General features: G+C 38.5%; 1 protein-coding gene across 3 annotated transcripts in view; it reads left to right on the top strand.

Annotated features, from left to right (window-relative positions):
• The window catches only part of GBA3 (glucosidase, beta, acid 3 (cytosolic)), a 123,358-nt gene that overhangs the window by 81,365 nt on the left and 15,909 nt on the right, over positions 1-26,084 (top strand). The window contains exon 5 of one of the 3 annotated variants that reach the window (XM_078367998.1): positions 22,312-23,225. The exons of the other annotated variants lie outside the window; for them this stretch is intronic. Within the exon in view, the coding sequence (XP_078224124.1) occupies positions 22,312-22,331 (20 nt within the window). The 3' untranslated portion in view covers positions 22,332-23,225. Of the gene's footprint in view, positions 1-22,311; positions 23,226-26,084 lie in introns of those variants that run through there. 3 annotated transcript variants of the gene reach the window in all.

The following is a 26,084-nucleotide window of genomic DNA, read 5'->3' as shown; positions in this document are numbered from 1 at the left end:
CTGTTGCTCTCTCTTACACCCCACTCCAGGCGCACTTGCTTTGCTGCTGTTCTTCCTGCAGTTCTTTCTCAACACTGCACCCAGACAACTGCCCTGAGTGAGGAGAGGCAGATTTTTAAAGAAGGTAGTTTGTGGCAGGAACAGAAGAAAAACAAAAACGCATACGCTCAGTCATAAATGGTAGCTAAATACTGAGCACACAATGGACACAAACATGGTGGATTAGTCAGGGTTCTCTAGAGGGATAGAACTAATGGAATATATATATATATATATATATATATATATATATGCACACACATATATATGTATATATATGAGTCAGAACTAATGAAATATATATATGTGTATATGTATACACATATATGTGAGACAGAACTAATGGCATATACATATACACACATATATGTATATATACCTATATATCTAAAGGGGAGTTTATTATTAACTCACACAATTGCAAGGTCCCACAATAGGCCATCTGCAGGCTGAGAAGCAAGGAGAGCAAGTCTGAGTTCCAAAGCTGAAGAACTGGAAGTCCGATGTTCAAGGGCAGGAAGCATCCAGCACGGGAGAAAGGTGTAGGCTGGGAGACTAGGTCAGTCTCTCTTTTCACATTTTTCTGCCCGCTTATATTCTAGTTATGCTGGCTGCTGATTATATGGTGCCCACCCGGAAGGTGGGCTTGCTTCTCCTAGTCCACTGACTCAAATGTTAATCTCCTTTGGCAACACCCTCACAGCACACCCAAGATCAATACTTTTATCCTTCAATCCAATCAAGTTGACACTCAGCATTAGGCATCACACATGGGAACAATAGACACTGAAGACCATGGGAAGGGGAAGGGAGGGTGGTGGGATGGGTTAAAAAGTATCTATTTGGTACTATGCTCACTGGGTGTTGGGACCTGTACCCCAAGCCTCAGCATCATGAAATATACCCATGTAACAAACCTGCACACATACTCTGTCTATCTAAAACAAAAGTTGAAATTAAAAAAAAAAGATGGGAGAGGTGCCATGGCTTACGCCTGTAATCTCAGCACTTAGGGAAGCTGAGGTAAGTGGATTAGTTGAGGTCAAGAGTTAGAGACTAGCCTGGCCAACATGGTGAAAACTGTCTTTACTAAAAGTACAAAAATTAACTGGAAATTGTACCACATGCCTGAAATTCCAGCTACCCAGGAGGCTGAGGTAGGAGAATCACTTGATCCTGGGAGGTGGAGGTTACAGTGAGCTGAGATCGCATCACTGCACTCCAGCCTGCGTGACAGAGTGAGACTATGTCTCAAGAAAAAAAAAGGTGGTTTATGCACTGCAAGTACACCACAAGATAGCTCTTGCAATAATTTAAATGGATGTTTTATAGTCTGTCTACTTGCTTTCATATGGAAGCAGAGAACACTTCAAAGAAAACTACTATATGAAATTCAATAGATTTGAAACAAAAATGCAAAATTAAGACAGGTGATTCTTTGGTTATCGAAGGTGGTCAGGGAAATACCACCATGTGAGGTAGGAGTTGGGCTTCTAGTGTACGCATTACCCAAAGAGTGAACATTGCACCTGATCAGTAAGTTTTCCACTCTCTCTCCCCTTTCCCCTCCCTACTTTTGGAGTGCCTCGTGTCTATTACTTCTATGTTTATGTACATATTTACCCATTATTTAGCTCCCACTTCTAAGTGGGAACAGGGCATTTTTCACTTTGAAAATGCTCTAACAAGTTGTACACTATGTGGTGGAGGGAGGATGCAGACTGACTATGTTTTGAAATTCAAATCATTTAAGAATAACCGTGTATGTGAAAAATGTTAGAAACATGACTTTTTGTGGAATGGTGATAATTTTTGTGGTCTTAGGGGACCACTGTGATGCAATGAAAAGAAACTTAAATTTAATCCAAAAATCCTAGGCCAAAAAGATGTGACCACAAACAAGTCATTTGAGACCATTTTGTCATCACTTGTGAAATAGAGGCTCATTTCAGCTCTTAATTCTATATAGTGTTTTGACTTTTGGCTACTTTGAATGAAGGAATCACAATATCTCAACCTATAAAGGACTCTTCTATGCTTCTGACTAGAGTGGAAGGTGATTCTTTGCAATGAAGTTAACCTGATGACCTGCATGACTCTGGTAGTTTGAAGGACATGAGCACAAGGAATGACACTTAGAGAGTTCAGCCAGACAGATGGACAATGCCCTTTGGAGGCATTATTGGGACTGGCCACAGCCATGATCCTCAGCTTTGTTTGCTCAGAAACTAAAGTTCTCTCAACATTCTTAGAGAATATTGGTTTCTCATGAAATAGACTCAGATCTAGCAACTTTCAAGGCAATGATTTATAATCCAAAGTGTCAATTTATAAATTTATGATTTAAAATACAACCATCAAGGACATAAGACATTTATGTCAATTACGTGGCATATCTTTATGGAAGACGTGAGCAGAAGTCAAGCTTAAAAAATGGCCAGATGATCATGGCAGGGCAAAGACTAAGAGCATTTTAATCTTGTAGTCAGATGCACCTGTCTCTATTTTATGGTTATTTCTACTTAGGGGCACAGAATATTGTACTAGTTGCCCAGGGCGTCTAGTCCCTGGATGTGCTGTATACATATTGACAAATTGCCCAGATTCCTGTTTTTATGGCAGAACGGATCCTTTCTCTTGCTTCACCCTGTCATTAGGTGTAGTCGTACCTTCATATTGGCTCTGGTCAGCTCTGTCCTGTACTGGAAAAAAGTGCTATTCAAGAGGATTTCTGCAGTTGTCTGCTCTCACTTACTTTTATACGGGTGACGCTTTTCTAATTCATTGAGTTCTGGGCATGCCTTTTGTTCCCCTTGCCTATGTCCCACCCCTGACATACATACTGCACGATTCTCCCTGCTGTATGAATATTTTGGCAGTAGCAAAAGGAATTCTTTTCAGGATCTGTATTCCCATCTCCAGGCCTAAATGCTGAGGGAGGGGATGGAAAATTAGATGGAAGGGGATGAAGGGAAGTCTGAGGGGAGTGGCTAGTCCCAAAGACAGATAATTTGCCTTTGCTTTGTCCTTGCTGGGCTCAAACCTTGAAGGATGGATGTTTGGTATTTAGTTAACACTTGCAGTAGTCTTCGACTCTCTTTTTGCAGACCTTGGATATTTACCCCCTGAGGGAAAACTTGATTCTCAAGGGTAAAATGAATTATCTATTTAGCTAATTAGCTAGAACATGGCAAAATTCTCAGGAGGATCATCCCATCTGAGGATTGCTATAATGGATGCTTGTTTTTGCAGACTCTATCTTTTTTCATTTTCTAGCCTGCACATCCTATAGCTCATGCTTCACAGAGAAGGGAAAATTGTCCAGTAAGCAAAACCTCTTTTTCTTTCCTGCATTTTTTTGCCTTGCTCCTCTTGTTGTGTCTCATAACTTTGGATGCTCGTGGGTGACCTAAGACACTTGATCTTTGCATTTTCCAGCTCTACAAATTACCCACTTCAAGAGATGCAATATGCTCACCCCACAATACACAATACTCACTCAGACTAACATTTTTGGTGTACTCTTCTTCTGAGACACCACAATCTGCAATCATTGAGCATACCAGTATCTTGAAGAGAGTAGAAGAGTAGCTACCAGGGGCAGGGGGGTGGAGTGGGGGTTGGAGATGTTGGTCAAAGGACACAAAATTAATTAGGAGAAATAAGTTAAATAAATTTATTGTATAACATGATGACTTAGTTAATCCCTTGTGTTCTTGGAAATCGCTAAGAGAGTAGATTTTAAGTGTTCTCTTCATAAAAATGAAAAGTGTAATGGAATGCATATGTTAATCAGCTTGATTTAGCCATTCCACAATGTACAGATATATCAAAAGGTGTTGTATACCAGAAATAGGTAAAGTTTTTATTATCAATTAAAAAAAGAGAAACAGGGTACAAAACTACTGCATGGCCCTGCCTGATGTACTGTTTACTCAGAAAGTGACATTTCCTTCTCTCCTCAAAAACAGCCAGAGACGTAGCCTGGAGGAGTAGCTAAGAAATCGAACTTAGAGTGAGACTGTCTGGGTTCAACTCCTGGTCTCCCCACTTCGGGGCTAGTTAGCAAAGGCAAGGTAATTGTTCATACTCTTTTTGTCCTTCAGTTTCCTCATCTGTAAACTAGAGACAATAATAGCATTTACTCATAGGGATTAATGAGGAAGAGCATGTTGCTGGGTGTTTGTGAGGGTGTTGCCAAAAGAGATTAACATTGGAGTCAGTGGTCTGGGAGAGACAGAGCACGCCTCAATCTGGGTGGGTGCCATCTGATCAGCTGCCAGTACGGCTGGAAGAAAGCAGGCAGGAGAAGATGGAAAAGCAGACTTGCTGAGCCTTCTGGCCTCCATCTTCTCTAGGGCTGGATGCTTCCTGACCTTGAACATCAAACTTCAAATTCTTCAGCTTTTGGGCTCTTGGAGTTACACCGATAGTTTTCCAGGCGTTCTCAGGCCTTTGGCCACAGACTGAAGCCTGCACTATCGGCTCCCCTGCTTTTGAGGTTTTGGGACTCTGGCTGATCCACCACTGGTTTCCTTGCTCCTCAACTTGCAGACTCCCTATTGTGGGACTTCATCTTGTGATCATGTGAGTCAAGTCTCCTTAATAAACTCCCTTTCATATGTACGTCTGTTTTACTAGTTGTTTCTTTAGAGAACCCTGATACTCATACCTTAGTTATTTTGAGGAAGGAGAAAGAACCCAAGATCTATTATGTTTAGCAGTGAGACTTTGGAAAGGTAGCCTGACCTCCTACACTGCATTACCCCCATGTGTAAAATGGGGATGATGTAGAGACAAAGTGCAAGTTTGCTGTTGCCATGGGCTGAAGGAAGGGAAAAGTGAGCAGTTAAGAATTAACTGCTTAATGGGTATGAGATTTCCTTTTGGCGCAATAAAAACATTTGGAAACTAGGTAGAGGTGGTTGTTGCACAGCATTGTAAATACACTAATTAATTTACTTTGAAATGGTTAATTTTATGTCAGGTGAATTTCTTCTCAATAGAAAAAAATGGAGATGATAATAGTACTCAGTTTATAGGGTTATAATGAGACTATGGATGTTAAATACTTAGCATATGCCTAATACTCCGCACATGGCAACCAATCGAATGTTGGTCTCCTCTTTCTCCTCCTCTTCTTCATCCCCACTTTTGTCATTGTGATAGTCGTTCTAGAACCAATTTCTTTTTTAAATAAAAATGCTAAAGGGCATCTATTGTCACTCAAAGGGCAATACTGGGAGATAAGGCTGGAAGGTAAGGTTGGGACTATGTTATGCCTACCTGAGAGATGGAGAGAATGTGTGTAGTACAGCGAGGGACCACTAAAGATGCTTGCATAGAAGATCAAAGGGAAGCAAGCTGTGCTTTCAGCCAATTAGCCTGCCAGTCATGGGTCTAGTGATTTGAAGCAGAAGAGACTGAAAGAGGAGGACACAGTTAGCAGGTTACTCTCAACAAGGTCCTTAGATTTCCCTTTCTTATTTTCTCTTCAATCACCTTGGATTTGGCTGGCTACATAGCAAACGCTTAATAAATACTTGTAGATTAGTTATTTTACACTTGTTTAATGCCTTCCTTTGAAGTACTTCCAGTTGAGATAACTTCTACAAATCACATAATACAAGATAAAATACCCTATATATCTGTCAGTTTTCTCTAAGACTGTTTTCTAAGTATTATATGTGCTTGGTTCATGGACTGGTTAGTCCGTCGCTGAAAAAATAGAAATCACTACATTAGTCATGCCTCTGCAGATTTCACATTTTATATTCCAAGTTTTGTGGTAGGTGATATTTAGAGCTTTTACTTTATTTTTTTGCTTGCTATTGTATCACTACAACGGTATATTGCTTGTAGACATTTTGATCTCAGATCTCAAGAAAATGATCATGTTCCATTTGCTATCACTTTCAGGGAAGCACAAAAAGACCTTAAAGTGAAAAACACAGCTTAATTAGCATGTTGGTGATTTATATTACCCAGTGTGAAATCTCCGTTAGTACCAAAAGAAGTACTTTTAAAAAGGCATCTTTTGGATTTTTAAATTATATTTGGTCTTATTTAGAATTCACAACCTTATTTCCATGTCTCTAATCTGCAGATTCCAAAATGTAACATCATTGTCTCAAAGTTACTGCATTTCACAATATCATGCAAAGGAACATAGCTGCTTACTGATTAATCTCTGAGGACAAATGTCCTCTGTACCATTTTATATGCAGGTTTATACCTTGATTTATGTAATGCAAAATCTCTTAAACATCATAGAGTTTTAGAATTTGAAGGGACTGCTAAAATTTTCTAGTTATACTATATATTGTTGAGAAACACGTAAAAGTTTTATATCAATTTATATTTTATTTAGCACATTATCTACATATATTAAAAATATTTGAACGTCTTTGTACTAGACTGAATAGTCAACCTATAGACTGCATATATTAGATATAGCTCTTTCAGTTACAAAAACTTAGAATCTGTTATAAGAAACAAGAAAATTTATTTGCTCAAGTGACTGAAAAGTCCAAGAATAATTCTTCAAATTAGCAGGACTCAGAGGCTCAAAGGGATGTTTCTTTTCCACCTTTTGGCTCCGCTTTTCTGTGGATTTTCAACTCCTAGGCTCTGTCTGTGTGGCTGTTAGCAGATCCAGGCTTAGATCTTCTAGGTTCAAGACCAGAGAAAAGTGAAAAACTTCCTATCACTCTCCAGCCAATCCTTGGCTTACCTCTGATTAGACAACTTGAGTCAGAAGTCCATCTTTGAAGCAATCACTGTGACTTTAGTTTTAGAAAAGAGTGATTGAACTGAAAAAGGATTTGCGTCCATACCTGGACTCAGAGCCCACTGAAATTTTGTGTACTGAGTGCGAACAGAACGTTTTTTCTAGAGAACATGGAGTGGCTGGTGGAAGATAGATGTAAGGTACCAAAACCAGTGTGTGCCTGTGAGACAGTCACCAGTGAAGTCCAGGATATCTGTGGTAATAACAGAAATGGGAAGGAGAAGATACAAGGAAGAACCCTCCTCAGAAGACTGTAAGTCTATGGATTAGGATCCCCTGTTTATATTCAAACTTTTTCATGAAGATAGAGCCTCAGAAAATCTAAGTGGCATGCCTATGGAATCATAGTTGAAAAAGTAGAGACAGGTTAACACCAATCTAATTATCCTCCAACAGACAAGGACATTTCTTAGGTTATTCATATATATGACAAAAAATATATAAATTTTTGAAAGTGATAGTTTTGCCTAATTTTAAAAATTTGGATGATTAAAAAAACACAAAAATAAAGTAAGCAAATACTTTTGTTCACTCTCTTTCTATGTGTGTGTGTGTGTGTGTATAATGAGAACTGTCATAAAAATTCTGTTGAATTATTTTGATTTAATTCTGTCAAAGGAAAACATGCTATTCCTATTTAATCAGAATTTCTGATAATGTAATTTTTTAAATAGTTTCAACTTTTATTTTAGATTCAGAGAGTGCATGTGCAGATTTGTTATCTGGGTATATTGTGTGACACTAAGGTTTGAGATACAAATGATCCTATCACCCAGGTACTGATAGCATATATCTGATAGGTAGTTTTTAAGCCCTTGCCCCTCTCTCCCCTCCCTCTTCCAGTAGTCACCAACTTCTGTTGTTCTCATCTTTATGTCCATAAGTACTCAGTGGTTAGCTTGCACTTATAAGTCAGAATAGGTGGTATTTGGTTTTCTCTTCCTGTGTAAATTTGCTTAGGATGATGGCCTCCAGCTACATCCAACTTGCAGCAAAGGACATCATTTCATTCTTTTTTATGGCTATGCAGCATTCATGGTGCATATGTACCACGTTTTCTTTATCCAGTACACTTTTGATGAGCACCTAGGTTGATTCTGTTCCTTTACTATCGTGAGCCGTGCTGTGACGAATAATGAGTGCATTTGTCTTTTTGGTAGAATAATTTATTTTCCTTAGGGTACATGCTCAGTAATGGGATTGCTGAGTTGAATGGTAGTTTTGTTTTTAGTTCTTTATGAAACCTCCAGCCTGCTTTCCACAATTGCTGGATTAATTTACATTTCCATCAACAGTGTATAAGCCTTCCCTTTTCTCCATAGCCTCACCAACTTCTGTTATTTTATGACTTATTACTAATAGCCATTATGACTGGTGTGAGATGGTATCTCATTGTGGTTTTGATTTGTATTTCTCTGATGATTAGTGACATGGTTTGGTTGTGTTCCCACCCAAATCTCAGCTTGAACTATAGTTCCCATAATCCCCATGTGTTGTGAGTGAGACCTGGTGGGAGGTAATTGAATTATGGGGGAGGTTACTTCCATGCTGTTCTTGTGATAGTGAATGAGTTCTCATGAAATCTGATGATTTTATAAATGGTTTTTTCCACCACTTCCCGCTGTACTTCTTCTTGCTGCTTTCATCTGGAGAAAGACGTGTTCACTTCCCCTTCTGCCATGCCAGAACTGTGAGTCAGTTAAACCTCTTTTCTTTATAAATTGCCCAGTCTTGGATATATCTTTATTAGTAGTGTGAGAAAAGACTATTACAATTAGTGATATTGAGTATTCTTGTGTTTGTTTATTGGCCCCTTGTATGTGTTCTTTTGTGAAGTGTCTGTTCATGTCCTTTGCCCACTTTTTATGGAGTCATTTGTTTTTGCTTGTTTAGTTGTTTAAGTATCTTATAGATTCTTGATATTAGACCTTTGTCAGGTGCATAGTTTGCTAATATTTCTCTCATTCTGTAAGTTGTCTGCTTACTCTGTTGAGTAAGCACAGTTTTGCACATTTCTATACCAAAATGCTTTAGCTTAATTAGACCCAGTTTGTCAATTTTTGTTTTAGTTGCAATTGCTCTTGAGGATTTAGTCATAAATTCTTCATCAAATCTGATGTCCAGAATGATATTTCCCAGAATGGTATTTCTTCTAAGATATTTATAGTTTGAAGTCTTTAAATCTGTAATTTGTCTTGAGTTAATTTTTGTGTATTTTGAAAGGCAAGGGTTCAGTTCTACTCTTCTGCTTATGAGTAGCCAGTTATCCTGGCACCATTTACTGAATAGAGTGTTCTTTCCTTGGATTATTTTTGTTTACTTTGTCAAAGAGCAGCTTATTGTAGGTGTACCACTTTATTTCTGAGTTCTCTACTCTGTTCCACTGGTCTACGTGTCTGTTTTCATACTAGTGCCATGCTGTTTTGATTACTGTAGACTACAGTTTGAAGTTGGATAATGTAGTGCCTCTGGCTTTGTTTCTTTTGCTCAGGATTTCTTTGGCTGTTCGGGTTCTTTTTTGGTTCCATAGGAATTTGGGAATAGATTTTCTAATTCTGTGAAAAATGATGTTAGTTTGAGATGAATACATCAAATCTGTAGATTGCTTTGGAAAGTATGATCATTTATATGATATTAATTATCCCAATTCATAAGCATGGAATATTTTTCCAATTTTTCAGGTCATCTCTAATTACCTTCAGCAGTGTTTTATAGTTCTCCTTGTGGAGAGATCTTTCCCCTAATTGGTTAGATGTATTCCTAGGTATTTTATTCCTTTTGTGACTATTTTAAATGAGGTTATGTCCTTGATTTGGCTCTGAGCTTGAACATTATTGGTGTATGAAAATGCCACTGATTTTTAGTATGCTGATTTTTTGCATGATTGATGTCATATGTTGATTTTGTATGTTTCTTATCCTGGAACTTCACTGAAGTTGTTTATCAGTTCCGGGAGCCTTTTGGCAGAGTCTTTAGGGTTTTCTAGGTATAGAATCAAATCAGCAAAGAGAGATAATTTGACTTCTTCTCATCCTATTTAGATGCCTTTTATTTCTTCTTCTTGCCTGGTTGCTCTGGCTAAGGCTTACAGAATTATATTGCATAGAAGTGGTGAGAATTGGCATCCTTGTCTTGTTCCAGTTCTTAAGGGGAACAATTTCAGCTATGTCCATTCAGTATGATGTTGGCTGTGGGGTTGTCATAGATAGCTTTTATGATTTTGAGGTCTGTTTTTTCAATGCCTAGTCTGTTGAGGGTTTTTTTTTTTTTTCAAATCATGAAAGGCTGTTGGATTTTATCAAAAGTTTTCTCTTGTCCACTGAGATGATCATATGAATTTTGTTTTTATTTCTGTTTGTGTGGTGAATCACATTTACTGATTTGCATATGTTGAGCCAACCTTGCATCCCAGAAATAAAGCCAACTTGATCGTGGTGAATTAACTTTTTGATGTGCTGCTAGACTTGGTTTGCTAGCATTTTATTGAGGAGTTTTGCTTCTATGTTCATCTGGGATATTGACTTGTAATTGTCTTTTTCTGTTGTGCCTTTGCCAGGTTTTGGTATCAAAGTGATTCCGGCTTCATAAAATGAGTTAGGGAGGACATGAAGAGGACTCCACCCCATTATGACATTTTTAATGCAGAAAATTTTCACTGGGTTGTTTCGACAGTTTAGTTTGTATGTGTGAACAGCTACTTTTGCAAATTATTTGATGACCTATCACTGGAATTACATTATTATTACATAAAAGGTAATAGTTTTAGGGTGAGGGGCTTTTTGCAGTCTTTTACAGAGCCCTGTAATCTGCTTATCTTCACTGACTGGCTGTCACTCTTCTGTGTGGCAAGTTCCCAGTGGGCTGCCTCTTGGGCGCTCATAGTACAGCCCTCTTCACACTTGCCCTAAACAGTCTGCTGACCCAGAACCATGGCTCAGTTTTGACCTGTGCCTGACAGCTTCAGCCCACAGCTGGAAAAACACCCACCATGTCTCCCCTTGCTACAAGGTCCCCTCATTCATTGAGTGGCCCTTTTGTGAGTGCTTAAATCCATCTGTACATTGACATCTGATCAACATATAGGAAAATCCCCATATGATTGCCATGGTTAATTGTGGAGGTGCTGACCGTACCTCTGCTGTTCAACTCCTGCATTTTTTCCCTACATATTTGCAGCATTAAGCATTCTAAGGATCCCATTGCTCAGCTCTTCAGGCAAGAAATGATCACGAGTTCCTGACTTAGTGGAGGTGGGGAGAACATTGGATCCCCTCAATATTATAGAAGGGAGTGGAGGAGAAGTCCAAGAAGAAAGGATGTCAACCGCTCCAAAAAACGGTTATAAGGTGACCTCTCTACACCTCTTACTCTAGTCAGATCTACCAAGTTGGATAAAGTTGGTGGTGATTGTGGTGATGGGTGATAAACAAAGCTCCAGAATGAAGCAAGATCTGTGGGGAAGTAGCTGCCTTTGACTCCTGACAGTTCCTTAAACTTAGGAACTGGAGGAATCAGTGTCTTTTTGGTTTTAACTATGATTGCTGCAAAAATGAGATTCCACATTGCACCTAACCTCATCCTACCATACAAGTCCTGTGTAGATGAAGTGAGCAGGTCTAAAAACTCTTTAAAGTGATGACAATTTTGTCAAATAAACTTAAAGACTTTACTCTCTGCCTGCCAAGTTTTTCCTTCAGAATTGTACACTTTGTCAATATCTTCCCATATGTGGTATTTTAAGTGATGTTTCTCCTTTTGATTTAGTGCAGTAAATATTAATTCATGTCTGTAACCTATGAACCAAGTGCTGGGCTAGGTTCTAGGGATTCAAATCCTATAAAACATTAGGGCCCATCTATTGGGCTTTCTCTAAGGCCTTGTACTCATATTGTATAAATATTGTTGCAAATTCTTAAATCCGAACTGCAAGATGAGTATTTTTAATATTTTAATGATGTGGCAATGGAAGCATAGAGAAGTTTGATAACTTCATTTATATCCAATGAATTTGGGAGCCAGAGCCTATTTCCTATATATTTACAATAATATTTCTTAAAAAATAAGAATAAAGACATAGCTTTTGCCTTCAAGGGGCTCACCATCTAGTGAATTTATCTGTGAGTACCCAACCAACAATAACATAAGCCTGATTGTGATACTGTCGTCCTTGAAGTGGTTTACAAAGAAAATGAAAGGCTAAGAGATTCCAACTCATTTATCAAGGACAATATCCCAGAAAGGGTCTCAAATAGGAGTGTTTATTATATCTTTGGTCTCCTAGATGCTGAATCTAAACAGAATTGAGTGTGTGTGATTGTCTGGATGTATAGATGCAAGTGGAAATGGATGGCTGCTTCACTACAGCCCTACTTAGGAGTGGCCCTAGAAGAAGCCATGTGGAGATAGGAAAATCCACCCAACTGGCAGAGCTCTGGGTGGTCTACCTGGCCATCTGCTTTGTGTGGAAATAGAAGTGGCCTGAAATAAAGTGTAGGCAGGCTCATGAGCAGTGATAAAGGGCTTGGCAGGTAAGGCATCTGGAAGGAGAAGGCTTTGCCTCTGCTGGCAGTTGAGGATCCCCTTTATTCCTAAAATATCTCAGCCTCCTTCACAGAGTTTTGTCTCAAGATGCAGTCTCAGACTCATCTACTTTTTCCTGTTACTATTTCAAGGGTCATCATGAAACTTTAGTATCTCAGTCTCAGGCTAATCCTACTGGTAGGTCAAGCCACCCTGGCTTGCTACTTTGTTTCTTCTTCCTGCTGTTCTAATTCTGACTCTTTATTTGTATGGCCTTGCTGTTGGCATTTTGGACTAGGTTCTGGGCATTCCAGCCTGTGTCCTGAGAACTCCCACAATGGCCGTCACAGTTCCTGCAGCCTCTTCTGTCTGCTCAGTTCTCATTTGTGTATATGACAGAGTGGGAATGTGTTCTTTGGATCTCCTTTGAAGCCAGCATTGCAATGTATGTCCAAGAATTTATTATTTCCAGGTTAACTGTGTATGGAAAGCTTCTTCAAAACACTTAGATATTCATAATTATGCCACATTCTGTCTGTGAACCCATTCTGTTGGGCCTTTGTACCCACTACTTCAATAAAGCATTTCTTACAAGAAAACCAGTGACATCGAATTGACTAATAAAATGGTGATTCCTGAGTCCCATCTTACTTCATCTGTAGGCAGCAATTGACATAGTTGTTCCCCTTTTTCTTAATAGACTTTCTTTCTTTGGCCTTCAAGGCACAATTGATTCTTAGTTCTCCTCCTACTTCACAGACAGCTCCTTCTCAGCTTCTTCAGTGTATCTTTTTCTTCTTCTTGATCTCTAAACACTGAATTACATCAGGATTCAGTCTCCAGAAATTTTCTTTATCCATGTTCACTCCCAAGGGAATGTCAGCTAGTCTCATGGCTTCAGGTAACTCTATAAGCTGATGATTCTCATTTTTATAATTTCATTAAAAACTCTTCCTTGAACTCCAGATGTATACATTCAACTTCTTATCCAATGTTTATACTTGGATTCCTAATAAACATCTCAAATTGTAACGTGTTCTCAAGGAATTTGAAGAATTGTTGCACAATCTTCTCTGCCTAAATAAGTGATACTTCTAGTTGCTCAGGCTAAGAATTGTGGAGCTATTACTGACTCTTAACTTTATGTCATACTTCACATCAGTTTCTCCTAAACCTGTCCAGAATCCTGACTATCTCCATTAGCACTACCCTTTCACTTCATCATCTTTTGTTTGGACCATTGAAATAACATCCTAACTAATCCACCTGCTCTGTATTTGCTTCCTAGTCCTCCAGTCTGCATGGCAGCCAAGTCAGATTACATTCTTTCTCTTCTCACAGCACTCCACTGGCTTTTCATTGCACTCTCAGAATCAGATCCAAAGTCATTGCTGTGACCTTCACGACCCTTCACTGATCTGGTCCTCACTACCTCTCTCCTACCTGCTCTTTCATTCTTCCTCTGCTCACTCACATCTAACCTGGGATTCTTATTCTAGTACATGTTGAAAATGCTTCTCACCTGAGGGCCTTTGCATTTTCTGTTCCCTCTGCCTAGAATGCTCTTACCACATATTCTCAGAATTTGTTCCTTTTATTTTTTATAATTTTATCCCAAATGGCACTTCATCAGCGAGGTCTTTCTTGAACATTTCATATAAAGTAGCCTCTTCTGACATTCTCAGTTCTTTTTCTTTGTATCATCTATCACCTGATACATATGCATCTGTACCTGTTTGTTGACAGTTTTCTCCCAGGCACTTTTCCTGTTTGGTTAATTGTTATACTCTTGCAGTCAGGGTGGCACCCGACAATTGGTAGCTCTTAGTAAGTAAATACTTGTTGTCTTAATAAGTGAATGACAGATGAAGAAATTAAGAATGGGTATAGTAAAATTGAGACAAAACAAAGAAACTTATTTCAAAGTTCCGGTTGACTGGTTTTAACCAAATGCTAATTTCAAATCCCCGACAGAAAAGCCAGCTTCTCTCTTAATTTTGACACAATAGTTTTGACTGTTTCCATTTTTGTAAGGAATAACTAGGGAGCTGGGCAAATGGTGAGAAGCCCTGTGGGCACTTGGCACCATACATTCATTTCTTCTTTGCCGGTGAGGCTGTTACCACATTCCACATTTTACTCCCACACGCTCGTGTGATGGAAACTACAAGACCAGACTAGATAACTGGAAAGATCTCTTTCTGCTCTTAAATGTATTCCCTGTGCATTTCTTTTCCTTCCATTCCACTCTGTGTGCATTTAGTGCAGACATTGTTCCTTTTCGCCTCATCTGTATTGTTCGCCTGCTCATAACTTCAGATGAAGCTATTGTGGGACATGATATGGAAGACTGATCTTCACTATGTCTTTCAAGTCTGAGTTAATGGTGGCTGGAGAAGCTGCTAATTTAAGATTATCATTCAGGTAGTGTGGATATGCACTTATTGTTCAGACTAAGGTGCTACTTGAAGCAATCAGTTTTCATCTGTAGAGCTGTGTGGAGTATAAGGTTCTGAAGATCATTAAAAATGTCTTCTTTCCCTTTAGTCAAGGAGATTTGCAGAGGTGATTTTTCAGTTAGTCTCTGAGGTTGTTGACAGGAAACAGGGGACAGGGCTTTTTCTGTAAACATTTTTCACCAGAATTTTTAGCCTTTCATTCATGGCATAATATTTTTGTTACACTTTTGCCTAAAATCAATACACTTATATTTGTCTGGGTCTAATAGAATCATTTGTGTGTGGGGGTGTGTGTTGTTTTTTCTCTTTTAATTTATTTAGCATAGGAGAAAAAAGATTTTATGGCTAGAATAACAGAATGTTTGGGTTGAGTACATTTCCAGCAAAAAAAAAAAAAAAAAAAAGGAATGAAAGCAAAATAAAAGCCCTAACTTGGAAGGAGAAAGTTTATTTAGAGCTAGAATTAACCTGTCTTGAACATGATAAATGCCATACTTTTCAAAGGTTTGTTATATAATTGATTTCTTTCCTTATGTTTCTGGTGGTTTAATTTGATTGGCAGAAGAAAATGCTGCCATTTGATGTGGGAGAAATTATTTTTAATGCACAGAACTGTAGGTGTAAATTTTATTTGTGTTAATAATGTTGAATAAGCAGCATTCAAACAGTAGCCAGAAATAAACTCTATGTATTGGGTTTATTTCTGGCTACTGTGCTACTACATGATTTGATTGTTCAGTTTTCAGACATGGATTTAAATTTTTATGCAGCTGGGAATTAGCTAGTCATATTGTATTTGCTTCTGCTTGTGGAATCAGGAAAATGACCAAACTAAAGAAGAGAAGCTATTTCAAGGTGTTTATTTATTTATTTTTATTTTAATTTTTTTTTAGCGATTCTCCTGCCTCAGGAGAGGCATGAGGAAGATTTTTTTTTAAATCTTTTTTTAAAGTACAAAAATATTTCTTTAGGAACTTCTTAATGAGAAGCAACTTAACTCTTTCCAGAAATGTGTTTTAATAACAAGTCTGAAGATATCCACTTCTGACTTTTCTGTTTAATTGCTACATATTGCTAAACAGAAGACGTAATATGTTTTCTATTTTTTCTTTAAACAGACCTATTTTTATTCTTTTAAAAGAGATTAAATATAAATTAAAAATTGGCTTGTATTGCATTATAAAACTATTATCTTCAATATTTGCCATAACAATTATAATTTTCAATCAATGATCATCAAGTACTAAAACTTGTAAAATGGTTACAGGGGTAATGCTTATTCAATAATACTAAATGTGTAGTATTCTTTTTTAAATTCATTTTATTTATTTATTTGTGTATTTTTTAGTAGAGATGGGGTTTCACCATGTTGGCCAGGATGGCATTGATCTGTTGACCTTGTGAACTGCCTGACTCAGCCTCTTAAAGTGCTGGGATTACAGGCATTTTATTATATACGTGCATCTTTAAAAAGACTTTTCCTGCCCAGGGAAATGTCTTTTTAAGGATGCATGTATTATAGTAATATGCATGTCCCAACACAAATGTCGTTGCACCTGTTGATATGTGTCTTAAGCCTGAGGTAAGGAAGTTTGGTAGGTGAAAGTTACTTTCCATCTCCTTTCTCATAGCATGGCACATGGAAGAGAAGATTTTGGCTTTATTTATTTATTTATTTATTTGTTTTTTCTGCATCTTGCCTTTTTCTTTCTTTTTTTTTAAAGAAAGAAAGAGAAAGAGAAAAGGGGGAGAGAGAACAGAAGTCTTGCTCTATTGCCCAGGCTGGAATGCAATCTAAAAATAGGTATTAAAAACCTCTTTTTTGCTGATAATTGTGCTTAACAGCGGAGACAGGAAGGAATAGGGAAAGAAAATAACAAACAGACAACCATTACTTCATTTAAATCTGTGAAATGCTGTGCAAATGCTGAAGAGTGGTTTGCTTCCATTTGTGTGGTCACTTTCAAAATAGGTGTAATGTGATACTAAAAAAAAAATGTATGTTCTGTGGACCTGGGGTGAAGAATTCTATAAATATTCATTGAGTTTACTTGTTCCAGATATGAGTTCAAATCATAAATGTCCCTGTTATTTTTCTATCTCGTTGATCGGTCGAATATTAACAATGTGGTGTCAAAGACTCCAGCTATTATTGTGTGGGAGTCCAAGTCTCTTTATAAGTCATTGAAAACTTGTCTTATGTATCTGGGTGCCCCTATATTGGTTGCTTATATATTTATGATCATTGACTCCTATTGTTGCATTGATCCTTTTATCATTATGTAATGTCCTTCTTTGTTTCTTTTAGCCTTTGTTGCTATTGTAGTCTATTTTGTCAGAGACAAAAGTTACAACTCCTGTTTTTTTTTGTTTCTTTTTTTCTCTCTCCATTTGACTCATGAGTCTCCCTCCAACCTTTTGTTTTAAGTCTTTGTGTGTTCTTGCTTATGAGATGGATCTGGATACAGAGTGCTGATGTGTTTTGACTTTTTGTTCAGTTTGCGTGTCTGTGTCTTTTATTAGGGCATTTAATCCATTTAAATTCAGGATTAATGTTGATATTTGTGAGTTTAATATTGTCATTTAATGCTGGCTGGCTATTTTGCCCATTAGTTGATATAGATTCTTCATTATGGAGATACTCTTTACCTTTTGGTAAGTTTTTGGGATGACTGATACTGGTTCTTCCTTTCTGTGTGTAGTGCTTCTTTCAGAAGCTCTTGTAAAGCAGGTCTCGTGGTGATGAAATCTCTGAGTGCTTGCTTGTTTGTGAAAAATTTTATTTTTCCTTCATTTATAAACCTTAGTTTGGCTGGATATGAGATTCTGGGTTGGAAATTCTTTTCTTTGAGGATATTGAATATTGACCCCCACTCTCTTCTAGTTTGTAGGGTTTCTGCTGAGAGATCTGCTGTAAGTCTGATAGGCTTCCCTTTATGGGTAACCTGACCTTTCTCTCTGGCTGCCCTTAGAATTTTCTCCTTTATTTCAACCTGGTGAATCGAACAATTATGTGTCTTGGGGTTGCTCTACTTGAGGAATATCTTTGTGGTGTTCTCTGTATTACCTGGAGTTGAGTATTGAGTATTCTTATATACTAAAATAGACTTAAATTTTTGTAGACCACAAAATTATTTGATCAAACTTGAACAGCTTCAGTGGTAATTACAGGTAATTCAGGCAGGATTTGAATTTACTTTTCAGAGTCTATTATATTCTTAGGCTAAGTGTTGCCCAGCTCTAGTGGAGTTAAGATCATGAAGGCTTTAGTATTCATACACTTTGATTTTATTTTGAAGTCCTCATAAAATAAGCCACCTTTGGGTCAGGAGTAAGGTAGGCTTTTTTCCTTGCTTTTTAAAATTACTAATTTGTTTTAAGGATCTGTTAGGGTTTAAATGTATGTGTCCCTCGACCCCCACATTCATACACTGGAACCTAAGACCCAATGTGATGGTATGAAGAAGTGGGCCTTTAGGAGGTGATCAAGGTAGGAGGGCTCTGCCCTCGTGAATGGGGTTAACAACCTTTCAAAAGGGCTTTTTTTGCTGGTTCTTTCTTCTGCCATGTGAGGACACGGCAAGAAAGCCTTCACTAGACAACAACTCCTAGTTAGACTTAGGCACCTAGATCTTAGACTTCCCAGATTCAGAGCCATAGGAAATAAAGTTCTGTGTTTTATAACTTACCTAGTCTTGGGTATTTTGTTATAGCTGAATGAATGAACTAAGGTAGGATATGGCTGCATGTTTGTCTAATTGAATTCCAAAACATGACTAGATCTTAAATGGTTGGAATTATTCAATCTCGAAGCGTTAGTACTCATGGGTAGTAGAGTTAACTCACCAATATTCAGGCTAGCTGATTCTTATCAGGAATGACAGAAATCAAGAATGCCAATCAACAAACAAATATCTGTTAAATGAATGTTTCTGGTGGCTATGAAAGTACACATGGAACCTGTCTTCAAGGAGCATAAAATTAAATTGATGAGAAAATTATATCTAAGACTTACCTAAGGCTCAAGCATATGATAATTTGCTTAGCTACACAGTAATAAAAACTAATAATAAAATATAACTTAATTGCCTATTGAGGGGTAGGGGATACAAAAAATGCCCTGAGTAGATTTGTTTATTCAACACCTGAGTAAATTTATTTTCTCTCCTGACATATTTTTTAATCCCATTTCTTGGGTTAAGGTGGTTTGTTGCATATAAATAAGCAAGAACAGTAAATAATATTGTTCATATTTATTGAATTGTTCCTATATGTGGGGCACAGGTTTATCACTTCATTTGAGACCCCTACATCTCCTGAAATTATCCCCATTTCACAGATGAGGAAACTGACAACAGAATATCTTGCTGAAGCCTGCACATCTGGCAAGCATCAGAGCTGAGATTTGAGCCTAGGTGGTCCAGGCTTAGCACCAGTGGTCTGTGCCACCACCCCATTCTGCCCATCCAGCCCGCCGGATCCTGTGGTGTACCAGAGAGGGAAATCTCACTACAGAAAGCCAGCTTCTTTCTTGCTGAAAGTTTACTTTCACAGGGCTCCAATTAGTACACTGAAAGAGCTCATTTACTAAAAGGGCTCTGAGTAATTGGCTAATGGGCTTGGGGTGAGTGGTGTCCTCTAGAGGGCTATTTCCCAGGCCTGACATATCGGGCAGTCAAGCCTGCCGTTGTTTATCCCACTCCAGGATCACGTAGTCCAGCACATTAATGCTGCTGGAAAATGATTCTCTATTTAAAACTCAAACTGGATGAACAGAGCCTGGCTCTAGCTTTCTTTCTTTTTTTCCCAACTTTTATTTTAGGTTCAAAGGGAACATGTGCAGGTTTGTCCCATAGGTAGATTGTGTGTCATGAGGTTTGGGGTATGAATGATCCTGTCATCCAAATAGTGAACATAATGGCCAATAGGTAGTTTTTCAACTCAGCACTAGGAGGTCAGCAAGGTGGTACTGGGTGTACTAGGGTGTAAGCTTTTAAGCTGGAGGTGGGATGGGGGAAACAATGGGGGCTTGTTTCTGGGTTTTTCCTCAGCTCACATGCTCTGAAGGAAGCATGGCCTCTTGTGAAAGGGGTCAAGTCACTGAGCTTTACCACTCTGTTGTTCTACTCACCGTTATCCTAGATCCTGTCCAAAGGGGAAACTGTAACATGTAGATTATTTGTCCCAAGTGACACCATTTATTGCTGTCACCTCTTTGTTCCCCATTTGTTGCATCTATAAAATAGGGCTAACAATAATTCCCAGTAATACCTACCCTCTGGGGTTGTTGTGAGTGTTAAGAATTGACAAAAATATGGTACTTAGAAGAATGCCACAGGAGGCATTCAGCACATGTTAGCTATCTCATGACTATTTTGCTACTATTATTATGTGTGTCAGATTGTGTAGTGGAAATAATGGGCTTTGGAAAAAGTTCAGGTTCTGATTATTCCATTTACTGTGATTGGGAGCCTGGGCAAGTCACTTACTCCTTCAGCTTAGTGTTCTCATCCCAAAAGAGAAAAACACCAAATTCATAGGGCTGTTTAAAGGAATAGTCACAAAATTATTAACATCTATCAATTCCATTTGCAAACTGTAAAGCTTCTTGTTCATTATCATCATTAATTCCCCAAAGCTGGTTCTTCTATTGAATTCTCTTTTGTATTAGTCTAATGACACAGCTAGTGAACTAGGAATCATCTTAAGCTCTTTTTTTCCAATTAGTTGGCCCTTAAGATTTGTTGATATCTCTAGCATCTGGCCACTTCTTCCTATTTCGTTGCAACTTCCTTAAGATAAACGTTTAGCAGTTTCCTAATTGGCCTCCTGCCTCCAGTCTCTAGTTTCCAGCAGGATGATTGTCCAAAAGTACAAATTCAGTCTTGTCATCCCTTACTTAAAACTCCCTAGTGGTCCCTCATTGCCTCAGTATAAAATTCTGATTTCTTAGCATGGCAAGCAAGGCCTTCCATGTCATGGCTTCCATTAACTTCCTTAGTGTCACTGTTACCTTTTGGTCTTTGTCACACCAAATTAAACGTGGTCCCCAGAATGTATCTTTGACGGTTCACATCGTGTGTCCACTTGACTAGGCCATGAGATGCCCAGATATTTTGCTAAACGTTATTCTGTGTGTGTCTGTAAGTGTGTTTCTGGAAGAGATAAACATTTGAGTTGTGGACTGAGTCTAGCAGATAGCCTCCCCAGTGTGGGTGGACCTCATCTAATTTGTCCAAGGCACCAATGGAATAAAAAGCCTGAGTAAAGGAGAAATTGCTCTTCCTGCCTTACTGTCTCTGAGTTGGTGACATCCATCTTCTCCTGCCTTTGCCTTCAGACTAGACCTTTCCCATCGGCTCCCTTGGGTCTGCAGCTTGCTGACTGCAGATCTTGTGATTTCTCAGCCTCTGTAATCACAGGAGCAAATTCCTTATTAAAAATCTCTCTCCCTCATGTATATTTCCTATTGGTTTCATTTTTCTGGGGAACCCTGGCTAACACAGTGTCCTTGTCTCTTTGTTGTGCTTTCTAGTTTTTCCTTCCCATCCTCTCCTACTTACCCTTCAAGATTATTCCAGCATCTTACATCTAACACGTACTCTAAAGAAACCTTCTCTGACAGTCCCTTTCAGCACCCTTGCTGAGTTCAATGTCCCTCCTCTTTGCTCCCATTGCAGCCCGTATTTGCTCTGATCTGATCATGTGGTACCATAACGGCTCCTTTATGCTTTTGTCCCTTTACGGAGGAAACATTCAGGATTATCAACCTACTTATTTCTGGATTCCTAGTGGGTTGGGCAAAAAACAATCAACATTGATTGAATGAAAGAATAAACATTATAATTAATAAAAAAATAGAACGATGTAGTTGCCTTTCAAGAATATGTCCAAATTGCTAATTCACTCTACTCAACAAGAAGAGACCATATTTGAGATTTATTACTAAATGAATGACTTTGAGCAAATGACACAGACTCTCTCTGCATAGGTTTTCTCAACTTGTAAAACAGTAATAAAAATAGTATCTACCTTATAGGATAGTATCTGCCTCCCTTATTGTTGGAAAGCCTAAATGAAATATGCATATTAAACTTTTAAACCAGTTATTGGTGTCCTGTAAACACCCAGTAAATGTGAATTTCTACTGTCTTATTAGCTCCAAAATGGGAGTAAACTTACTCCATCTTTCACTCAAGATAGTTGCTGTTAGAGGTGGTCAATGAAGTTGGTGGGAGAGCTGGTCTATGGATTCCCTTGACCCCATGGGAGTAGCTCATAATAGAATGCATTTACTGAAATCCAGCAAAGTAAATATAAGGTAAAACAATGGAACTCACAGACTTAAAGGGTCCTGGCATGACCCAGAAAAAAGAAATTGTTGATCTCCTCTCCCTTTGTCTGATGGTTTTCTCTCTTCCCTGCAGTTCACAGTGAAATACAAGGTCTTTAATTCCCATGCACATTCTCTAATCTTTCTCCCTTTCTGCTGATTCCTTTTAGGAATATTTTTGTCTTCTTAATATTCAAACCGAGAAAAGAATAACTGATATATAAAAGACAGGGAGGTCAAATAAGGAGAGATGCTAGTTGGCATATCACTGTCAGTCACATGCTCAGTGCAAGGCACCTGTCTAGAGTTCCTGTGTCACCTCATTTGCCATGGCCACCTGCAGTGCTGTGATCAACAGTCTTTCAAAGTGTAAGTACAATAAATAAAATACTGGCGAATCTTTACATCTTAAACTGGGGCGTGAACTCTGATGAAGATTAATCAGCAAAAGGGCAAGATAGGGTCTTGGAAAGAGCGTGGATTTTTGGAGACAGAAATCCAGAATTCAATCCTTTCTCTACTCTTTTTCTTAATCACTTTGAACATACTTATTTTCTTTGAACTTCATTTTCTGTGTCCAAATAATGGACTTAACAGCATCACTCTTTAAGGGTTGTTGTAAATAGCATGAGTTTTAGCAATAAATAAGAGCTGTTCTTTCTCCTATGTGCAAGAGAAGTATCAGGTACCATCTTTGGCAGTCTTCTGATGTTCTCCTTGAATCTGAAAAGCACTGAAAGTTAATATCATGGCTACATATTGGTTGAGAGCTTAGAGATAAAAAATAGTTTAGAAATACTGTTTATTGTGTAAGTAAATATTTTTTCTGCCTCCAACCTTTCCCTTCCTGCCCCCTTCTAATTCTCTTCCCTCCCTCCCTCCCTTCCTCCTCCTTTCCTCCCTCCCTCCATCCCTCTCTCCTTCTCTCCCTCTCTTTGTCCCTTCCTTCATCCCTCCCTCTGTCCCTTCTTCCCTCCCTCCCTCCCTCCCTTCCTTTTCCTCAATATGTTTCCCAATTAACAACCCTTGGTCAAAGAGGTTCATCTCTTTGCATGTTTTTGATGCCATCATTAGTACCTCTAGGAAGCAACAGTTACTTCCTTTATGTGTCTCCATGTCTATCATGTAAGTTTGTAGTTGAAATCTTCGTTTCATCTCTTGCTATTGGTTCTATATTCTTCATTTTGTAGTACAAGTATGATATAATCCTTCTATGACACAAGTCAAAGGCTCTTTTGATGTCGAACAAGGGCTTTAGGGGAGAAAGAATCTTAGCAGGCAAGACTCAGCCACTCTATCATTGTGCATAATGGTTAGGCTAAGCCATCTTATATAAAATCCATTCTTGAAACCCTAACAGGTACCACTGTACACTGTTTTGGGGTAGATAAATAAAAGAGTTTCAAATTTTATGTAGACTCTTCGTTTGGGAAGAGACTTGAGTGCAGCAGATCTATAATAATCATCCATTCCAAGCCAGTCATTTAATCACGTGAGCACTCACAGACACACACGTCTTGTTCCTGGATAAGCTCATTAAACACAGAGATGGAAACAACACTTGGGGCATCAAAGTGTATCACACTGCTCAGGGCCTTGGGAGAGGTTAGTGAAAATGACACATGAACATAGTTTCAACCCCAGTGTGGCTCATACCTTCTCTTTCATGACTAGCTGACAGGCCCTTATTTACTTTTCAAGTTTCTATTCAAATCGCTTTTCCTTTGGAAAGTTGTCCTTGAACTTCCCAAAAGGATTAAGTGATCTCCTCCTTTGTACCTCAAGTTTGTTTATAGCTCATGTTTCTCTGTGTTTCTAGACCAGTTCTTTGGGGTCTGCTTTTCCGATGAGAGCATTTATACCTGAGGGCAGAAACTACATGCTATTTGTCTCTAAAGCATCACCATTAGCCTGGAGTCTGGCACACAATAAGTGTTCAGTGGATATTTGTGGAGTGATAATGAACAAACTGTGCTTCTCACATATTTGGACCAGATGTGGAGTCACAGGTCTCACTTGTGAAGGAAAGCTGTTCCTATCCCCTCTGCCCCTGACATTCCTGATGAATGATGGCCGGCCTAAATTCATGTCAAATGCTCTCCTGTCTTTGCAGGCATGCACAGTTGCATTGCTTCTTTTTCTTTTCAGGAAGACCAGACGGTTTTGTATACAATGATGGAGTCTCCAAAGTTGAGGAGGAGAGATATATCGTGGCTCTCATTCTGAGGTCTATAAGGAGTTTTATTTTCTGAATAAGTATTGATCGCAGCTTACAAAATACTGCAAACCCATATAATTAAAAATAATGAGACCAGTCATTGGTGGGCAGTGCATGGCTAAGTCTAAGAGAAGACAAATTCTTCAGGTGCCTGTGATTTTATAATTGTACTTGGTTGGTGAGCTTATTAAAGCCTTGCAGGTGCAATGTTTCATCACAGAGTAGTGAACCTTTGAAAGATATGCATAATAAACAGAGTTTGAAATATGTTTTTATTCCAGGCCATATGGTCCTGTCTGGAGCTTTCCTGGATCTTTGGGTCAGCTCATTGTTGAAAGATGGGTTTGCAAGGACCCACCTCTCGGAGCAGCTGTCAGAGCCCTATCAGAACGAATCTGCTTTTGCATGATTATTTATTTTATGTGGCTCTCTGAAATGAGCCCAGCCCTGCTCAGTGGCTGAAATGTGCTGAGCAAAGTCTCTTCCCTGAACAGCTTGGGGCCAGATCACCAAGCAGTGTCCTTCTTTGTCCTTAAAAAGCAGACTAGCGAGACTTGTACATTAGGTCAGGATGGACAGTCTCGGTGAGGTGTGCCCACCTGGGCTTGAACTTGATGCCAGCAATAGGAAAACTTACACGGTAGCATTTTAAAGAGGTGTCACTGTTCTTTCTTCTCAACTGCATTCATTTTCCTATCTCTCTCAACTCTAGGCAATGCTGTGACTGCTGTCCATAGGCACTTGAGGTGTTTCTGTGGTATAACGGTGAGAACAATGCTAACGCGGGATCTCCTTTTGTATCACAGGGTGGCATTGACTCCTCTGAGAATGTCTTTTTAAGGGGGATTTAGTATAATTTATTCATCATTTATTGCATATTTATACAAATAGCAGTTATTGACAAGAGACTTGGTTTTGAAGTCCAGTGATCACCAAAAGATGTTCTGGTTCCTAACATACAAAATGGGCAGTGAGTTGATCATAATGGGCGAAGTTTAAATCTCATATCTCTTTACGGTTACTTGGAAAAGTTGAACTTGAAGTTGAATTTTGTCATCTTAGCCAAGGAAAATATCTTGCCGATTTCGGCACTGTCTTTTCTCCACTCTTATATTGCTGACATTATATTCAATATTGTATATATTTGTAGCCATTTGTTCCTTTGAACAATATTCATTAAGCACCTGCCCTTTACTAGCCACTGTGCTAAGACTTGAGAATGCAAGATCCTCAGGATTCTTGTCCTCCTGGAACTTAGAATCTAAAGTAGAAGACAGACATTGAACATATAGGTAATTATATGACTTACGTATGTTACAAAAAGGAAGTGAAAGATATTGAATGAATGTATGTAGCAAGAAAACCTATGTGTGGTCTTTGGATTCTACTTGCCTTAAAGGAAAAAGCTACATCAGATTTCTTTCCTCCTATATAAGGACTCACTCTTCCTGAAACAATAACTTGTATATAGTGCTAGATGCATATTTTAGTTCATTTTCTGCTGTTGTAACAGAATGCATCAGACTGCTTAATGTATAAAGAGTAGAGATTTATCTCTTACAGTTCTGGTGGATGGGAAGTCCAAGACTGAGGACCTTCTTGCTGTTTCATAACATGGCAGAAGCCATCATGTAGTGAGAGAGAGAGAGAGAGAGAGAGAGAGAGAGAGAGAGAGAGAGAGAGAGAGAGAATGATGTAAGTCCTTCCCATTAGGCCCCTCTTCCA

The sequence above is a fragment of the Callithrix jacchus genome, chromosome 3 (assembly GCF_049354715.1).
Source record: "Callithrix jacchus isolate 240 chromosome 3, calJac240_pri, whole genome shotgun sequence".
NCBI lineage: Eukaryota > Metazoa > Chordata > Mammalia > Primates > Cebidae > Callithrix > Callithrix jacchus.
This window is presented reverse-complemented; position numbering and strand designations above follow the sequence as displayed.